The following is a 19095-nucleotide window of genomic DNA, read 5'->3' as shown; positions in this document are numbered from 1 at the left end:
GAACTGGTTTAGCCAGTTAACTTTTCTAAGGCCTTTTTGGTCATGAACCATAAACGCCACATTTTTTAAAATGTAATTTTGTGAGCCGTACAGTGCTCACAGTGTGCGCTCCTGTAACAGTGCCTGAAAAAAAATTGACTTTATGGCTCCTGCAGAAAGAGCCAGATATGGCTCGAGAGCCATATGTTGCCGACCCCTGATACGGAGGATAAACGAAAACCAGTTACCATTTTTTCATAAAGGAATTCTTTTACCATCTCCCATGTGAGGGACATTTTTTCTTTATAATCAAGATTCAATGATCCCTAACACCAGTAACTAGTGAAAAAGGAGTCAATTTTTCTTCCATAGAATTAAGTTGAATGTTGGTGGAAGGAAGAGGATAAAACAATTCCTGACCACTGGGAGTTAGTTACCCACTATCTTAGTCAAGTGAATTTGCAAAGATGGGCTCAATGAAATTTCTCATTCTGAATAATGCATTAGAGTGAAATTGCCAGAGACTGGGGCCACCAGAGGTGGAATAATAAAAGGGAAACATTTTATAAAACATCAAGTTAAAGAGGATCACAATATCAAATTGTAAAGCTTATCAGTATCAACACAATAAAAATAAAGGAGATATATATTTTATTTCCTAAAAACTTCATGAAACTAGAGTAAAGAAAGTGCTAAATGTGCTAGTTTTTGTAGGTTTGTTGATAGTTTCCTGCCAAAAAAAATCTAGCTCACCATTGGCTTCTTTCCCAGAATGGTGAGAACAGAAGTCTGGCTAATTATTAAAACTGAACATTTAACTGGAATGTTACTCTGAAATGTGAAGTTTCTATAATGATGCCATAGAATTACTCCCTAAGGGACAGTACTTAGTATAAGCAATGCTTTCTGCCCAATTAGGATTCCTTTAAAAAAAAAAAAAACAATGTATGACCCAGACAGAAAATGATTGGCTAAATGAACATTTAATTTACACAGATACCACAATGCCTGAGTTTAATCTATGAATTTGCAAAATATAAGAACATTTATGTTGCTTTTGTTGGAGACAAATTGATGATTCTTCAGATGTCTTTACAATGCTTGACTTCCCCCAATACCCCAAAATAACCAAATCCTTTAAGAAGAATATCCATATTATAATAATACATTAGAATTCATGCTTAAATTTCCAGGTGGCTGCAAACATTTTTAATATAAATTGTCTAGAATAAGATTGAGGACCTGAGTTGGAACTTGTCTTCTTTCTTCCTTGAATGAAATCAATCATTCAAGGGCCTTGAGTATCTGTGAAACGCCATCTGATTATAAATGTTTCAAAGAAAATATCAATCTTAATAACCCAATAAAATAGATCAATTCTGTGACTTGGCATCAAAAAGAATTTCAGGATGCTTATAGAGGCCTTGATGAGGTTGCAATTTCCCAGATGGCCTTTAGATGTCAACATTGCACTGAATTAGCAACTCCTCTCTCTTCCCGCCCCCCCCCCCCAATCCTTTTTCCAAATACAAGTGAGAAAGTTGGGGTTTTGACATCTCCGTCAGCCTATTAGTATTTATTTAGAATGGTGTTGCAATGGAATTAATTGATGTGGTGCCTGTTTTGACAAAAGACGAAGTGTGTTAACATTTATCAAAGTGAACCTATTCAAAATGATCTATCCAGCAACATTTCAATAAGATCAGTTCACCTTAATTTTAGAAAGAGCTTTAAGTCAATAAGGTCAATTAAGACAGACTAATAGTACTGCTGGGTCTCTTGACTTTAGTACCTCCTGGGAGGCTGAGTTTGTTTTTTACTTTGCTTTTCTCTAATATCCAGTTCTAGCCCTAACTTTTGGCAAATGTACTGACTACTGCTTTTTCACACTCATTGCCTTTCCTGAACAGAGCTTAAGTGAAAAACTGGTTCAAAACCTGTCATGACAAAGTCAAAATAGGCTTGACCATGTCCCACTGGGCCACATGAAATGGGACATCTTTTATGGTGGCCTCATTCTTAGAGAGGAAAGTATACTTTGGAGTCAAAAGAGAAAGTCATACTGTATAACAGTAATCTCTCTCAAACTCCCTTTTAACTTGGGTTGAGTATGCTGAGCATTGTACAGAAAGGTTTGGTTTTTTTTTTTTTAATCTTCACATAATTCAACTCTGTAAACATTTCCCTAAATGTTATATTCAGTAACCTTGGCTAGAAATACTTCTATTTCTGAGGAGAGACATGGAATGGCAATATACTGTATCAGGAAGTAGGCTTTCTTCTCAATTTTCACCCAAATCTTTGAGTTTCTTGATGACATCCTCAGCTTTTGCATGGAGGTAGAGCCTGTGACCATTACTGGCTCCATTTTACAGCAATCATTGAAGTAGGTGAATTTTGCCTTGAATTAAAAGACCCACCACACGGTGGTGGAACCTGGGAAAACCCACAAGCCCACTGGCAGAATGAATGATGATGTATGGCAGCCTCTATCCCTGGATCTGGTTATTTGATAATTCAGGTAGCTTTGCTGTTTCCCAGGAACCTTTGTGAACTGACTTGAAAAGAAAGATAGCTCTAAACTTAAAATATTCACAGATTTAAAAAACTGTTATTTGAGGAAAGAGACTTGCAGAAGCCTTTTCAGTAAGGTTGCTCCCACTTCAGCTGGATTTACAGTTATTAAAATTTCTTGTTCAGTCCTTTCTAAAAACCTAAAGGATTCCCCCTCGACCCCAAAATGGGTTTTCATACAAATTACAGAGAATATTAATTTGAAAATACTAAAAAGAAATCTCAGGCAAAGATGGTCTTGTGGGTAAAACACACCGAACAGTAAATACAACCAGCAAGAGGTCCAGCCCCACAGCTGCTTAACCCTGGGGTCTCTTAAATCTTCACCAGTGCTCCCATTTCCACTCCTAACACCCCATCTACCAGAACCCTGCTGCAGAGAGCCCCTACCGCAAACCCCAAGGAACAACGATAAAAAATGACTTCTAAACCTATTAGTAAGTTGATGATTGCACATACAGTGTTGGGCACATAATGGACTATTGACTGATTGATTTTTTTTTTTTTGGTTGATGGAAGGCTATAATAACAAGAGCTGAAAGGTTCTAAGCACTGGGCATCAGATTTATAGAAACTTCTTCCCCCACCAAGCCCTCCAACATACTTTGGAAAGTTTTATATTTCTAAACATATTTCTCTTCTGCCAATGTGTTTGGAAGATTGTCTTCAACCTTCTTGGTTTGGGTTCACAAATTATAATTGATTTGGTCTTATAAATCAACCACTTTGACCAGGTGTCTGGAATCCATCATGACTGCTAGCAGGACAGTGGCTTCACTGCTTTTAATCTCTGTGCAAGGAGAAGCAGGAAAAAGATAAACAAAAAAGCACTGGGGTGAAATGATCTCCAGGACTAATTTACTTCAGCTCTGGGAAGAAATTCGCTTTGGGGATCTGCATTGTTGGCTGTTTTGACAGTTGCTCTGCAGTCGAAGACTTAAATGCAGCGATAGAACCAGCCACAGCTTATGTATTCCTGAGGTAATTCGAAGAAAATGAATTTTTCTCTGGATACCAGTAATTGTCACAGGAGTGTTCTCAGATGCAGGAACTGTGCTCGGTGATAGCCCTCATAATGTAGAGCCTGTGTTTAGGTGGGGAAAGAACTATATGGAAGGCAGGAAGCATTAGGAACATTGGCGAGGCATATTTCAAAGGTGGTTTGGAGGCTTTACATGGCAAGAAAGTTATAAGGATTAAAATGTAGCATTCTTTGCTTCTTCCCTCCCAGTCCCTGTTGGAGGCTACAGCCTTTGAACAGGGCCATTCCGGGGCTTTATTACCCCTCCTGTGCTTGGAAGGTTTTCATGAGCCTTCCCACCTTAAAGCAGGGACTTGCCCTTAAAATAAAGGATATGTACCCAAGCTCTTTTAATTACATTTGAATATCAAAAGTGTAGTTTGTTACCAATCATATCATGATAGTTAAGATATGGAGAAAGCAGAAATGTTGTCTTTTAAAGGAAAGAATTAATAAGCAAGGTTAATTTGCTCATACTGTTAACACTCCAACTATTCAAGCTCACTGTCTGCTTGAAAGATCTTCTCAACTGTGTCAGTTTTTCCTGCCGGAAACTAGAAATAACCCGGCCAATTCTGCTTGGGTTCTTGGAGAGCCTCCACAGGGTGTGGATTTACTATGTACATGCTTCTATCATCAATAAAAATGTAAAACAAAACCCAGAATTTGGCCACTTTCAGGAAATTCTAGGGTACCATGTTACACGTTTTGCTTACGGTAAAAAAAAAAAATAGTGCAAAAACATATATTTGATAGTCAAAGTAATAGTTCAAGTGATACCAAAGGCAAGGGACATTTTTTTCAGGATGAATCATATGCTTCTTCCCTTTGGATAAACAAGGTTCATTCTTAGGATGCTTGTAGAACCTGAATATAGTTTTTAGGAAATATTCCAGATTTTCCTGCTCGTTCTCCACTCATCCAGTCTTCATCTACAGATTCCAGATCTGTTATTATATCACCAGCCTGCAGGAAGAGATGGTTTTTAAATGGTGACCAGCTTCTCTTGAGTGTAACCACTGAGATCAGGACTAGCCGGAGAGATCATGAATCAGGTCCCCTTTCTCTAGGTAAAACAATAATCTTAGTTTACTTAGAAAATCAAATGACAAAGCAACAGTGAAGTGGCATCAAAGCTCCCTCTTCTCCAGATTTTACATTTGTGAACTTCCCATTCTCTTCAGTTTTTATTCCCCTTCCCCAAATAGAAATCCTCTTGAGCCTAACCTTGTCTTTAAAGGGCTCTCGTTTTTTTCACTTTCATCATTTAAAAAAAAAAGGAAGAATTTTCCAACCTTCATTTGCACTCCCACGGAAATATAAACTGTCCATTTTCATTTACTCCCCTTATAGATGATAGTTCTCTTAAGTTCTGATTCCCCCATATTCTAAACAATTTCTTATACATAACTCACTAAAATATTTCTTCCTAGATCAATATTATTGAATCAAAAACTTGTAGAATTTGCAAGGCCTTTAGAGACCCCCTAGCTTAAACTGTACCGGAATAGGAATCCTATTCCATGTTTGTAACAACTACCTTCTGTTTGTAGAACTCAAGGGATGGAGAAGCAAGCACTTCCCAGGTGTTTCACCTTTAGGTAGCTCTAAGAGTGAACACATTTTCCCTCACATCAAGCTTTTTTTGCAATTTCTACCTTTTTTAAGAGATTGGCTCTATTTTCATTATTTTCCTACTTATTCTAATTTTATTTTAGCCTTCAAAAAATAAGAGGGAGGGGGCAGCTGGGTAGCTCAGTGGATTGAGAACCAGGCCTAGAGACAGGGGGTCCTGGGTTCAAATCTGACCTCAGACACTTCCTAGCTGTGTGATCCTGGGCAAGTCACTTAACCCCCACTGCCTAGCTTACCACTCTTTTGCCTTGGAACCCATACATAGAATTCTATTTGATTCTAAGATGGAAGGTAAGGATTTAAAAAAAAAAAAGATAAGAGGGAGAATTTTTGAAGTTAGAATCATTGGAATTCTAGATTTTAGAAATCATCTAGTTCACCCTCTTAATAGATGAGCAGGCTGTGCCCTAAAGAGATTATGTGACTTGTCCAGAGTCTCACAGAGGGTTAGTGACATGATGATATGCTTTTGTTTCAAGCTTCACCATTTAAAACTATTTGTTGGTTTCCAGCTTTAATATACCACTCAGGTGATCTTTTTGTGCTGATGTGGTTATTTGATTTTTAAAAAATCCTTAAAAAGAATCAGGATGAATGGTTTGGATGGTGCTTCTTGGAAAAAGCTGCAAAAATTAGGACTTCAGATTTTCCTTTCTGGAAAATAAGAAGAAAATGTATGGGCTGTCAATTGCCACTAACTCTTAAAAAAAAAAAACACTCTTATTTTTCCATATACTATATTGGTTCCAAGGCAGAAATAAGGGCCAGACAACAGGGATTAAGTGAAAATGCCCAGGGTCACGCAGCTAAGAAGTGTGCAAAACCAGATCTGAACCCAGGTCTGGTTTCTCTATCCACTATTTCTATCCTAGCTGTTCCTCCTTGCCATGAATTCTTATGCTTGGTCGAAATATGTAATCCCAACTAGGAAAAGTAACCATGAAATAACCCAGATTATAAAGAGTTGAACTCCTTCTAATCCAGGAATTATGACTGAAACACCAGCTTCCATAACCTTTTCTGTGGAAACTACAAATACTGTTTCTGGAATATTGTTAAAGAAATAATTTAACAATCATCACTCATTCTATGAGGATAAAGAGAACTTCCTTTCTGAGAGAGCTGTTTCCAGTTGTATCTTACGAGGAAACATGAAGATGATTTTTGAGAAAAGTCTTTCGTGTCCAGAGAATTGAAGAGTGAGACTAAGTTTCTCAAAAACTGAAAATTCATCAGTTATAGTGATACTTAAAGGGATGTTGGTGGTGTTCTTTCTCACCAACACTATTTCATAAATAATTATTTAGGTCTGTTTTAATTTTTGCCATCCAATAAAAACAGTATAGTCAGTAACTGATATTTATTTATTATAGACTAAAAAGATTATGGAAGAGGTAGGCGTGTGTGTGTGTGTGTGTGTGTGTGTGTGTGTGTGTGTGTGTGTGAGAGAGAGAGAGAGACAGAGAGAGAGAGAGAGACAGAGCATGTGCAAATACTATGGGGAAAAAAGGTTTCTTTAGCTTATTAAATAAACAACACTTAATAAACTGGGGCAGATGCTTAGAGCTAACTGCTTAATTAATGAAAAAGATGTCATTTTAAGTATCAAAACATGTTTCTTGATTAACTTAGAACCCAGGATGAGAGAATGATCAGGAAAATGAGCCAGTAGCGGTTAAAGAGCTAGGTAAATCATTTAATCCCTTCCAACTTCAGTTTTCTCATATATCAAATGGGGATCTCATGTGTGTAGCACCTCCCTCACACAGCTGTGAAGCTCAACATAAAATATTTTGCAAGCTTTAAAGTGCTACATTTATCAGTTATTTAATACAACAGTTGACTGAGAGCAAAGGTTGTATTTCTGGTATGTTCTATTACAGCACCACAGACATCTATGAGGAGCCAATGAATATTTTTATTGATTAATAAACATAACTTGAAGGAATACAGTCTCATAACTAAAAGCTATAGCCAGGATTGTCTTGTCTTCAGTTTCCCATCTGTAAAGTGAAACTACTATCATCTCATGAGAATTTCATCAGAATTTTGGACTGGACAGTGACAAAACTTAAAACTAAATTGAATTTTGATCTAAGACTTGAACTCAGGGAATTCTGGCTCCTGGCCTTGAGTTGCCAGTATTAGTTTGTATATATTTAACAAACAAACAAACAAACATAGAAGCTTAAGCTTTAAATGGATGTGGGAAGATATTAATAAACACATCCTCTAACACACTCGTTGTGCAATACTTTATAATTATTGTGTTGGCTCCTTATCCTATCAGAATGAAAGCTCCTTGAGGGAAGGGACCACACCTATTTTAAATTGCCTCTCAATCACCCAGGACCTAGCACAGAGTTCTATTCACCTGAGGCAATTAATAAATGTTTGTTTATATGAATGAATATGGAAAGAGACATTTGAAAGGTTCCTATTTTTGGAGCCCAATGGACCTCTCCAGGGATATGAATTTCAATTCAATGCCCCCTGGTGAAAGTTTGCAAAGGAGGTTCCCTCCAGAAATGTATTATAGTGGGTCCTTCTTTTTTCCAGTTAGTCAGTCACTAAGTATTTATGAAGTAGATCAATGCGTAGGCACTGGGCTCAGCACCAGGGATACAAGGACAGTCCCTATCTGACTTATACTCAATCTAATATGAGACAAAGTACAAATAATGATGTACAAATGGTCTATGTACAGAAGGAACAGGAAATAACAATGGAAGGAAGACATTCAAATTTAGAGGAATTGGGAAAAGCCTCCCAGAGAAGGGAGGATTTTACCTGGGAGTTAAAGGAAGATGGAGAGTTAGGTAGGGAGAGCATTCTAGGTATTTAGGGAAGCCAGAGAAAATATCCAGAACAGAGAGACGTAGTAACTTCTCTGAGGAACACCATGAAGACCATCAAGAGCTTGTGTGTGTGTGTGTGGTAAAACACTAGAAAGGTGGGGGTAGGCTAGGTTTATGAAGGGACCTGAATTTCAGATAGAGAGGACTTTATATTTGATCCTGTAGGTAATAGGGAGCCAGTGGAGTTTACTGAACAGAGAGTTGGCATGATTAAACCTACGCTTCAGGAAAATCACTTTGGTGGCTGAATGGAGGGTGGACTGGCGTGGTAGGTGGACGAGCTTGTAGGCTATTGTAGTAGTCCGGACAGGAGGAGATCAGGATCTGTACCAGAGTGGTGGCAGTATCAGAGAAGAGAAAAGAAGGTATATTTGAGAGGTGTTGCAAAAGTAAAATGGACAGATCTTGGCAACTGATTGGATATGGGCACGAAGAGGATGGTAATTGGGTTCTGAGTCTCGGAGAGAGAAGCTTGGAGGAGTGAGTGCTGGGGAACAGGAGAGAGAGAAAGAAGATGAGCGCAGTTTTGGATGTTTATGACATATGTAGGACATCTCGTTCAAGATAGCTAATAGGCAGCTGGAACTGGAAGACTGGACATCAGGGGGTTAGGGGTTAGGGGTTAGGGCTACGTAAACAGATTAGAAGGTCATTGGCAGATGATAACTGAATCCACAGGAGCTGATAAACTCACTAAGTGAAGTAATACGGAGGAAGATGGGTATGTTTGTAGTCATAGGGAAGTTGCCCTAGACAGAGAGAGACTGAAGACAAGAGAAGAGAGTGGGGATGGCAGAGAGGGTATTTAAGGACCCTAGAACCCCAAAGAGGCATGTTTGTGTAGGAACTAATACCAACACAGAAAAAGCAACATCATTCAACTTGACTAGTTTCCTTTAAAGTTCAGTTCAAATGTTCCCTTTTTCTGATAGGAAAACATTCCTAACCTTTCAATTGCTTGTATATCTAACCACCAAATTAACCTGTATTTATTTTACGTGTATTTTGCATATGCTTATTTTACACATACTTGTATATCTACACATTGTAAGGGAATGTAAGATCTCTGAGAGCAGGGACTTTTATTTCTGTCTTTGTATCCCCAGGACATAACACAGGTCCTGGCACACAGTAGGTGCTTAACAATGCTTATTAATTAGTTAGTTTTATTTCTATTAACCTCTTAAAACCTTCATTTGGGATATTCTTGAACTTTTACATCCCCTGTGTGCCATGCCAACTATCTCCTTGATGACAGTGGCAAAATACGAGAGAGTACAGGTTGCTTGGCACTACTTTCAGTGGAAATGCAGCCAAATATATGTATTCAGTGATTAGTCTCTTTGGCTAAAAGTTTGCTGCACACAAGCTTCAACAGGAACCAGATGGCCCATATTCATGTGACATTTTACATGGCATGTTAGTGGAAGCACCTCCAGCATGGATGCTAATTCTAACTACAAATATTTTGGTATTCTTAAGAATGTAAATTACAAGGCCAAGGTCTGAGTATTTGGATCGTATGGATGGAAAACTAAGAAGAGTTGTTTTAAGTGCTTTTTGCAAATTATTACCATACACTAAATTTTTTGCTATGAATTTAATTGCTTCTAGAAATTTAGAGACCAAGGTTTGTGATCTTGAGCCCATTCCTGGCTAATGATCAATACTCCTTTCACTCAATGCATTCTTCAAGGTTAAGAAGACATTTCATATTTTACAGCTATTTTAAAGAACTACAGAAAGCTGACCTTGAAGGAAAGCTCATCTTCATTTTCTCCATGGAAATCATATAAAGCCTTGGCCTTTTCTTTCTTCCGTCCTGAAGCAGATATCAACTTTGCCTCAGCTATGGAACCTGACCAATAAATATACAGATTTAGAAGATACTGGGGAAAATGGAAAACTATTTTTACAAACCATCTTGGTAAATAAATACTCCATTCCCATAGGATTTACTGTTTCTAAGTAACCGTAAAGTTTTCTACTTGCAAGGGGATAGATGAAATGGTTTCTTCTAACATTGGAAAACTTATACAAAATCTCAATCAGTAAAATGAATAAACCATTTAGAAAGGCAGGAATTTTGAATGTTGATATGTGCCCCGCTCCTGTTTCAATTGGTTTAAAAACAAAATACACAAAGTCTACTTTATTATTTTTAATATGACAGGCAGAGAAATAATTTTTTTAAAGTTGAGTATAACTCTAGGAAAAGGACTTGCTTAGAATTTTGAAGTCCTCTGCCTCTCTTTTCGGGAAAGCATCCCTTCATTGATGTTAAAAGTCAACATGAAAATTACAAGACCCTAAAAGTCTCTATCTCTCCCAGGGAAGCATCATACCAAGGCAAGGCTGAACAAAGACTGCTGGGAAGATTCCTTCAGTGTTGTTCAATCTGCCTCTATACCAATCAGAGTCCAGATGCTCAATAATTAGGATACGGTCTCCCTTTTTAAAGGGCAAGTCTTCATTAGTTTCTGCTGTAAAATCATGGAGGGCTTCACACCATTCTCCTGAACAATGATCCCTCTGTCAAAGAAAACAGAGTAGAGGTTGGGTGGTAGGAAATGTAAAATCTAATTTGAAGCTGGTTTCCACAAAGTTAAAAAGCAAACACATCCAATGGGATCAAGTTTAATAAGTATTTACTAAAATTCCTAATTATGTCAGTGACTATACTAGGTATTGGTGATTTTAAAACAAAAATGAAAAAATCTCTACACTTGCTGAGGGCATTTGACTGGGAAGGTGGAAGGAAAGTGAGGGTGCAATGAAATTTCAAATACTAAAGATTTTTTCGAATAGCACAACATTTTATGTCATGACAGAGTTTATATGTGGGGTTTTGTTTGGTTTTTTTTTGGTCTATGAATTAGCTAACTTTCTTTTCTTTTTAAAATGTATTCATTTATTTGTTTGTTTAATACATTAAAACTCTCAGGTATCTTCCTCCTCTGTATTATGGAGGCCATTTGTTTCTTTTTAAAGCAGTATTTAATTTTTTTCCCCTATTACATATACAAAGAATTTTTTAACATTCATTTTTAAAAGTTTTGCAATTTAAATTCTCTCCCTTCTTTTCAGTCTCCCTTGCTCGCTTCCTGCTCTTCTCCATGCCTGAGAAGGTAAATAGTCTGATAGAGATTTTACATGTGTAATCATGTAAAACATTTTTCCTTATTAGCCATTTTGTGGAAGAGATCTCAAAGGAAAAAAGAAGAAAGAAAATGAAATATAGTATGTTTCAGTCTGATTTCAGACTCCATCAATGCTTTCTCAGAGAGCAGATGGCATTTTTTATCATGAGTCTCTGGGATTTGTCTTAGATCACTGAATTGTTGAGAATATCTAGGTCATTTACAGTTGTTTATCAAAAAACATTGCTGTCACCGTGTGCAATGTTCTTCTGGTTCTGCTCACTTCCCTTTGCATCAGTCCATTGTAAGTCTTTCCAGATTTTTCTGAAATCATCCTGCTTGTCATTTCTTACAGCACAACATCATAAACCACAACTTATTGAGCCATTCCCCAGATGATGGATGACTCCTCATTTTCTAGTTCTTTGCTACCACAAAAATAGCTGCAAAAAACATTTTTCTACAAATAGGTCTCCCCCCCCCCTTTTTTAGACCTCTTTGAGATACAGACCTAGTAATGGTACTGATGGGTCAAAAGATATGTAGTTTTACAATTCTTTGAACATAGTTCCAAAATGCTCTCTAGAATGGTTGGATCAAATTGCAATTCCATCAATAGTGTATTAGTATCTTAATTTGCCTGCATCCTCTCCAACATTTATCATTTTTGTTTTTGGTCATATTAGCCAATCTGAGAGGTGTGAGGTGGTACCTCAGAGTTGTTCCAATTTGCAATTCTCTAATTGAGTGACTTAGAGCATTTTTTTACATGACTATAGATGAAGACCCTTGTTTCCAATAAGATTCCTCTTGCCTGAAATATGTGATCAGGGATCAGTGGTGCTGGAAATGAACTTTGTTTTTAAAAAAAAAAAGACTTTAAGAGGGTAGACATAGATGCAACTAATGAAAGTGGCCAATTCAGGGTGTGCCATAAAGAAAAATGTCTTAATTATCCCAAAGTGAAATGGACTGCTTTGGGAGATAGTGGGTTCCCTCTCACTGGAGGAGTTCAAGCAGAAGCTCTACCACCACTCATGAGGCAATGTTGGAGAGGGGATTCTTGTTGTAGCCGTGGTTGGACTATAAGGTCTCTGATCTCTCTCCTAACTCTGAGACTGAAGACTGACAACAAAACTCATCTACCACCGAGAACAGCTGTGGCCTCTCACTTATGGGATCCGCATCTCCTGCTCCATACCTGCAGCAGCTTCCCTACCCCATGGCCAGCATGAGAGTGAAGCCCCACTGAAGCAAGTCAATGTCTTTTCAGAAGACAGGAATGAAAGCAACAGAAAGCACTGCCTAATTGCCAGTGAAATTTTGACAAACACAATGGTTCTGTCAAGCCAAGCTTTCCAAAACATGTCAAACAAAACAATAGATCACCCACTTTTAGTGTTCAGTTTAAGCACGTTGAAAAGTCAAGTAAGCAATGCCCATTTGAAAAGATTCATTCTACCATATTAATTAACTTAGTCCCTCAAATGCAATAGCTAAGAATTAACCACTACATTTCTGTTTACCTTACTATGTAATAAATATAGTTCATTGTTTCAGCTCACTATGATAATATCCTCAAACCTATGGTTTTAGGTTTGCATAGTTACCTAAATAAGGCAGGCAGCCTACCTTTAAGTGTGAACCAGAAGCACTGCTCCTCATATTCATCGGAGTTCTTATACCTATATTAAAACAAATTTTTAAAAAATCCCATAAAAACTTAAATGACTATTTAGTATGACATTTATCCTTTGGTACACTTTCTAAAGAAGTAATTCTTTATGTTTTAGTTTTTTAAACCCTTACCTTCCATCTTGGAGTCAATACTGTGTATTGCCTCCAAAGCAGAAGAGTAGTAAGGGCTAGGCAATGGGGGTCAAGTGACTTGCCCAGGGTCACACAGCTGGGAAGTGGCTGAGGCCAGATTTGAATCTAGGACCTCCCATCTCTGGGCCTGGCTCTCAATCCACTGAGCTACCCAGCTGCCCCCTGAATAATATTCTTTAAAGGAAACAATGACAACATATTTATTTGGTTCTTTATAGTTCACAAAGTATTTTCTTCAAAATAATAATATGAGGATTAAGAAGAAGAAACAGATGGTTAGAGAAGCCAAGTGACCTGTCAAGGTCACATGACTAATAAGTGTCCAAGCCCAGCCTTGAACCCAGGGTCTGCAGACTTCAAGACCAGAGTTCTGTTTTCTACCTTGAAGTGGAGTTGGGAGTATGAGCAGGTGATTTCATCAATGAAACTCCCTTCACTGTCAGATCAGAAACTGCCCTGGAAATTACTCTTTCAAAAACATTTTTTAAAAATATAATTTTATTTTAAAAATATTTTCTCATGGTTACATGATTCATGATCTTTCCCCTCTTCCAGAGCTGACAAGCATTTCCACTGGGTTACATGTGTATTAACACTCAAAATCTATTTCTGGAAATTACTCTTAGGACTGAAAGATTAAATCACTGGCCCAGATAATATGTATTGGGGAGCAGGATTTGAATTCAGGTCTTATTGATTCCATGGCTGCCCCTTGATCCATTATGCAATGCTGCCTTTAAAATAGATATATGTATGTGGATTTCCATATAAATTTGTGGTATGTGTGTGATAGATTTCAAATAGATTTCATCAATGTGGTATTCCTTCCAAAGATGCAGATTGTAATGCATCTAGATCAGCTTTCCTTTTATAGAGTTCTTGTTTATGCCTCCCTTAAGTTCATCACCTAATATGCTATGAGCTTTTCCCTATCCCCCTTCCTTTTTATAAACTATTTTTATAAACTATTTATAAACTTTTATAAACTATTTTTATAAACTATATATATATAAAATAAACTATTGTCTTAGTATCAGTTCTAAGACAGAAGAGCAGGAAGCGCTAGGCATTTGGGATTAAGTGACTTGCTCAGGGTCACACAGCTAGGAAAGTGTCTGAGGTCACATTTGAACCTAGGACCTCCCATCTCCAGGCTTGGGGCTCTATCCACTGTGCTACCCAATTGCCCACCTGATTTCTCTTGATGTCACAAAGATACCAAATGATTATATGGCCTGTTCATGAGTTATTTCTTACTCTTACCACGTGACCAGACCATTTTCCTTTTCATTTGCACATTTCTTTGATGATAAATTTTTTTTATACTACAATTAACTTCTCAAACAAAACATTTAAATTTTTTTTCTCATTCACTTGGAACCCCAACCTTCTTTTTCCTCATTCAGGTAAACACAAGAAGCACCCTCAATGTTAGCTTGTCTCGTCTTGTTATTTTTTGCACATGACTTACTTAAAACAAAATATTTTTAATACTCACTTGAATCTGCAGCTATGTTGGTGTTGTGCTCATTCAAATCCTCAATAATTTCAACAAAATTAAGTGGGAAAATCCCCGTTTTGCCGTTCCGCTCTCCTCGGGCCCATTCATCGTTGACATATTCTTTAAGGATAATCATCTCTCCTTCTGAGAAACTTAACTCATCCTTTTGGTCTCCGATGTATTCAAACCGAGCCACACATCTGGGACCTCTGAATAAAGGAAAAGAGTCTAAATGTAAATCGAAAGTGAATCTGACTCAGAATGCTTCAGTACAACACTTCTTTCAACATATATTCATTCAGGGCCTGCCATGTTCAAGGAGCTGGGCAAAATTTAATTTTAAAATGTAATAAAATAATAATGTCATATAAAAAATCCCAATCCCCCCTGCCAAGGTGTGGAAATTATTTAAAAAAAAATTTTTTTTAAACCCTTACCTTCTATGTATTGGCTCCTTGGTGGAAGAGTGGTAAGGGTGGGCAATGGGGGTCAAGTGACTTGCCCAGGGTCACACAGCTGGGAAGTGGCTGAGGCCGGGTTTGAACCTAGGACCTCCTGTCTCTAGGCTTGACTCTCACTCCACTGAACTACCCAGCTGCTCCCTCTGGAAATTCTTGAATGGAAATTCCTTCCAATTCGATCAGAAATTTGTTAACTTAGGTTTAGAGAGCAGTTTGAACCTGTGAGGTTCAGTTATGAGGCCATGGTCACAAAGAGAGTACAAGTCAAAAGAAGGGCTTGAGCCCGTGTCTGATGGACTCCAAAGACCGGCCTCTCTATCCCCTCGAATGTGCTTTGTCTTCAACAAGAAATAGAACCCTTACGCATTCTTGAAGAATAAGCCATCTCTTCTGAAGGTCTGTGCCACTTCAGTTCCCATTCACTCACCAGAATTAATGATATGCCCGTGGTCATGGGAGATAATTAATTCATGTAGTCATACCCCTGGCTATATCTGCCATTCACTACATCATCTTTTAGACCACACAGTATACGACAGAATCAAGTTTGTGCCTGGAAGAGAACTTTGAGGTCATGGAGGCTGACCTCCTCAGCTAAAAGGTCCCACAAGGGCTAACTAGCAGAATGGGGGGTTGGAACTCGAATTCTCTGGCTCCAACTTCAATGTTTGTTATAATGCATCACCATTATGCCTTCTTGGTAGGATTAGGACAAAGGCCAGAGAAAGCCAATAGTTCAACTCATGCCAGGACCACCCCAAAAGCAATGAATACAAGTTCTGCTAAGGGGGAGAAGACGAGGACTAATCAAAAGTGTAAAGGTCAGGCAGGGCACTCACTGAAAATGAGAGACTCAGCCAGTGTGAAGAAGACACACAAGCATCCTCCAAAATACCTTGGAGACCCAAGTCCTAAATTGTACAGCCTCAGTTTTGCCCTATGTAAATGCTTGCTTCCCAAGAAGAACAAAGACTTATTTGTCTCCAATGAAGCAAAATCTTGACTCCAAAGAGAATGAGAATGGAGACCCCCCAAAAAACACCCATTTTTCTTAGGTTCAGTATAGTTTTAATTTCTAAAGCCCACCCTTAAGACAACACGGGCTTCAGAAAGCGAGTTTCAATTACAACAGAGCCCAGGCAAAACAACCGCCTGAAGCAAGAGAAAGAGGTCAGACATGGCTGCGATCAAATCCTTCTTTAGTTACTTAATGGAATCAACTACTAGGGAATACAAGTTTAAGTTTAACCTGCATCCACAGTAGATGCGGCTTACAAAAACCTCCAAACAAATTTGAAATCACACCCAAGTATTTTGTGCTAGAAGGTTCAGTGTTTGTGGCAACCTCTGCATTTATATTTTTGTACTCTCGGGGAACATCTTATGTCTGACCTATTCAAAGTCAGGTATACGGCCTTCAACAGATACTGAATTTCATTTATTTGTTCATCTTACTTACAATACCAGACAAGGACATATAAATCTACAAAAAAAGGCCCAATGACACCAAAAAAGAAAACCATCTATAATATTAAAGGATTTTCTCATATAGTTTTTTAACCTTAACTTAGAAAAACAAACTACCTTCAACACATTCATACCCAAGAAGTCAAGAAAGTTTTAGAGAAGTCAACTTTTCATAAATTTTTTTATGAGGCAATGGTACCATAGGATTTAGAAGGAAAAGGAGCCTTAGAGATGATCACAATCACCCTGAATCTCAGTTTCCCTAACTGTATTAAGAGATTGGACTTGAACATTTCAAAGGTCATTTCCACATCTAAATCTTGAAGTCCTATAATCTGGCAACACTCACACCATACAGGGAGAAAACTGAGGCTGAGAGAAGTGAGATGATTTACCCACAGAAACAGTTCATAATTAGCATAGTCCAGACCTTTTCTAAAGCTAGAGGAATGTGTCGTTACTTTTTTAAAATTTTAGTTTAATTAAAAAAATTTTTTTCCATGGTGACATGATTTGATTTCTCTCCTTCCCCTCTTCCCTCTCCCTTCTCAGAGCTAATAAGCAGTTCCATTGGGTTATATACATATATTATCACCCAAAACTTGTACTACATTATTCATTTTTGTAATAGAGTAATCTTTTAAAACCACAACCTCAAATCATACACCTATATAAACAAGTGATCAATCATATGTTTTTCTTCTGCATTTCTACTCCCACAGTTCTTTCTCTGGATGTGGATAGTGTTCTTTCTCATAAGTCCCTCAGAATTGTCCTGGATCATTGTGTTGCTCCTAGTTATGCTGTTACTTTTAATTTTTTAAAATTTAAAAATTTTTAAAATTTAATTTTATATATTTTTTATTTTTAATATTTTCCCATAGTTACATGTTTCATGTTCTTTCCCTCTCCCCAAGCCCCCAACCCCCCCCTTAGCCAACACACAATTCCCCTGGGTTTTACATGTATCATTGATCAAGACCTAATTCCATATTATTGATAGTTGGACTAGAGTTATCGTTTAGTGTCTTCAACCCCAATAATATCCCCATCAGCCCATGTGTTCAAGCAGTTGTTTTTCTTCTGTATTTCTCCTCCCACAGTTCTTCCTCTGAATGTGGCTAGTTTTCTTTCTTATAAGTCCCTCAGTCTTGCTCTGGATTCTTGCATGGCTGCTAGTAGAGAAGTACGTTATGTTCGATTGTACCACAGTGTATCAGTCTCTGTGTACAATGTTCTCCTGGTTCTGCTCCTTTCACTTTGCATCAATTCCTGGAGGTCTTTCCAGTTCACATGGAATTCCTCCAGTTCTTTATTCCTTTGAGCACAGTAGTATTCCATTGCCAACAGATACCACAATTTGTTCAGCCATTCCCCAATCGAAGGACATTCTCTCATTTTCCAATTTTTTCCAACCATAAAGAGCATGGCTATAAAAATTTTTGCACAAGTCTTTTTCCTTATTATCTCTTTGGGGTATAAAACCAAGCAGTGCTTTGGCTGGATCAAAAGGCAGATAGTCTTTTAAAGCCCTTTGAGCATAGTTCCAAATTGCCATCCAGAATGGTTGGAACAATTCACAACTCCACCAGCAATGCATTAATGTCCCAATTTAGCTACATCCCCTCCAACATTCATTACTCTCCCATATGCTGTTACTTTTTTAAAAAAATTCTTAACTCTTAGAATCAGTATTGTGTATTGGTTCTAAGACAGAAGAGTGGTAAGGGCAAGGCAATGGGGGTTAAGTGACTTGCCCAGGGTGAAATAGTTAGGAGATATCTGAGACCACATTTAAACTCAGGATCTCCTATTTCTAGGCCTGGTTCTCTGTCCATGGAGCCACCCACCTGTCACTGGAATATGCTGCTCTGAATTGGTTTCCTCATCTGTTAGCTGAAGTGAATATTAGATCTGGCCACCATATTGATGGATTTGCTTAACTTTTTCTTTATTACAAGGGAAAGCTTGATGGCAGGAGAGGAGAACATACTGGGAAATGATTTTTGTATTTTAATAAAAGGCATCAGTAAAGAAAGTTTCAAAACAGAAACTCTTTTTTAGTTTCTATATCCACAATTCCATGATTCAGTTTCATCATCTTGGTGAGTTACTGAAACTTTGGACTATAGTTTCCTCATCTATGTGTAATCATCTCCAAGATCCTCTCTCTTCATTCTCCTGACTCGAAAAACGGAACAAAATCAAAATGATAAACAAAGTCATGCAGTGTCAACAAAATCATTGCAACGGTGAGAGATTGAAGCTCAGCCCTGAATGACCGAATGAATCAGTGCTGTCCTTTATAGTTATGGAACCAAGAGCAGAATTTACCCATGTTTGTTGCTTCTGTTGTCATTCTAATCTGCTGCTGATATTTAAGCAATTCTCCCTCATCATTACAATTCACACTGAATATTCCAATGATTGTTTGAAGAGGACCAAGCTTAATAGCTTGGTGTCCTCTCCTTGCTTTCACCTTCTCTGAGAAGTAATTGCATAACTCACATAACACAGTGGGATGAAATGGATCCTTTTTTCCCATTACCTCCTTCAGGAACATCAATCTGGCAAAGACAAAAATCAACAGAACAGAACAGAAGAGTCAGACATCTGCATGTTTTGGCCA

General features: G+C 37.8%; 1 protein-coding gene across 1 annotated transcript in view; it reads right to left on the bottom strand.

Annotated features, from left to right (window-relative positions):
• Positions 1-4070: 4070 nt before the first annotated feature.
• The window catches only part of SH3D19 (SH3 domain containing 19), a 95779-nt gene continuing 80754 nt past the window's right edge, over positions 4071-19095 (bottom strand). Inside the window, exons 14-19 of the mRNA XM_044681275.1 lie at positions 18975-19033; positions 14536-14747; positions 12840-12892; positions 10413-10599; positions 9819-9916; positions 4071-4540 (exon numbers count right to left, since the gene is read on the bottom strand). Coding sequence (XP_044537210.1) covers positions 4424-4540; positions 9819-9916; positions 10413-10599; positions 12840-12892; positions 14536-14747; positions 18975-19033 — 726 coding nt within the window. The 3' untranslated portion in view covers positions 4071-4423. The remainder of the gene's footprint in view (positions 4541-9818; positions 9917-10412; positions 10600-12839; positions 12893-14535; positions 14748-18974; positions 19034-19095) is intronic.

The sequence above is a fragment of the Gracilinanus agilis genome, chromosome 6 (assembly GCF_016433145.1).
Source record: "Gracilinanus agilis isolate LMUSP501 chromosome 6, AgileGrace, whole genome shotgun sequence".
Classification (NCBI taxonomy): domain Eukaryota; kingdom Metazoa; phylum Chordata; class Mammalia; order Didelphimorphia; family Didelphidae; genus Gracilinanus; species Gracilinanus agilis.
The sequence above is the reverse complement of the archived record's forward strand: the minus strand, read 5'-3'. Positions and strand labels throughout refer to the sequence as shown.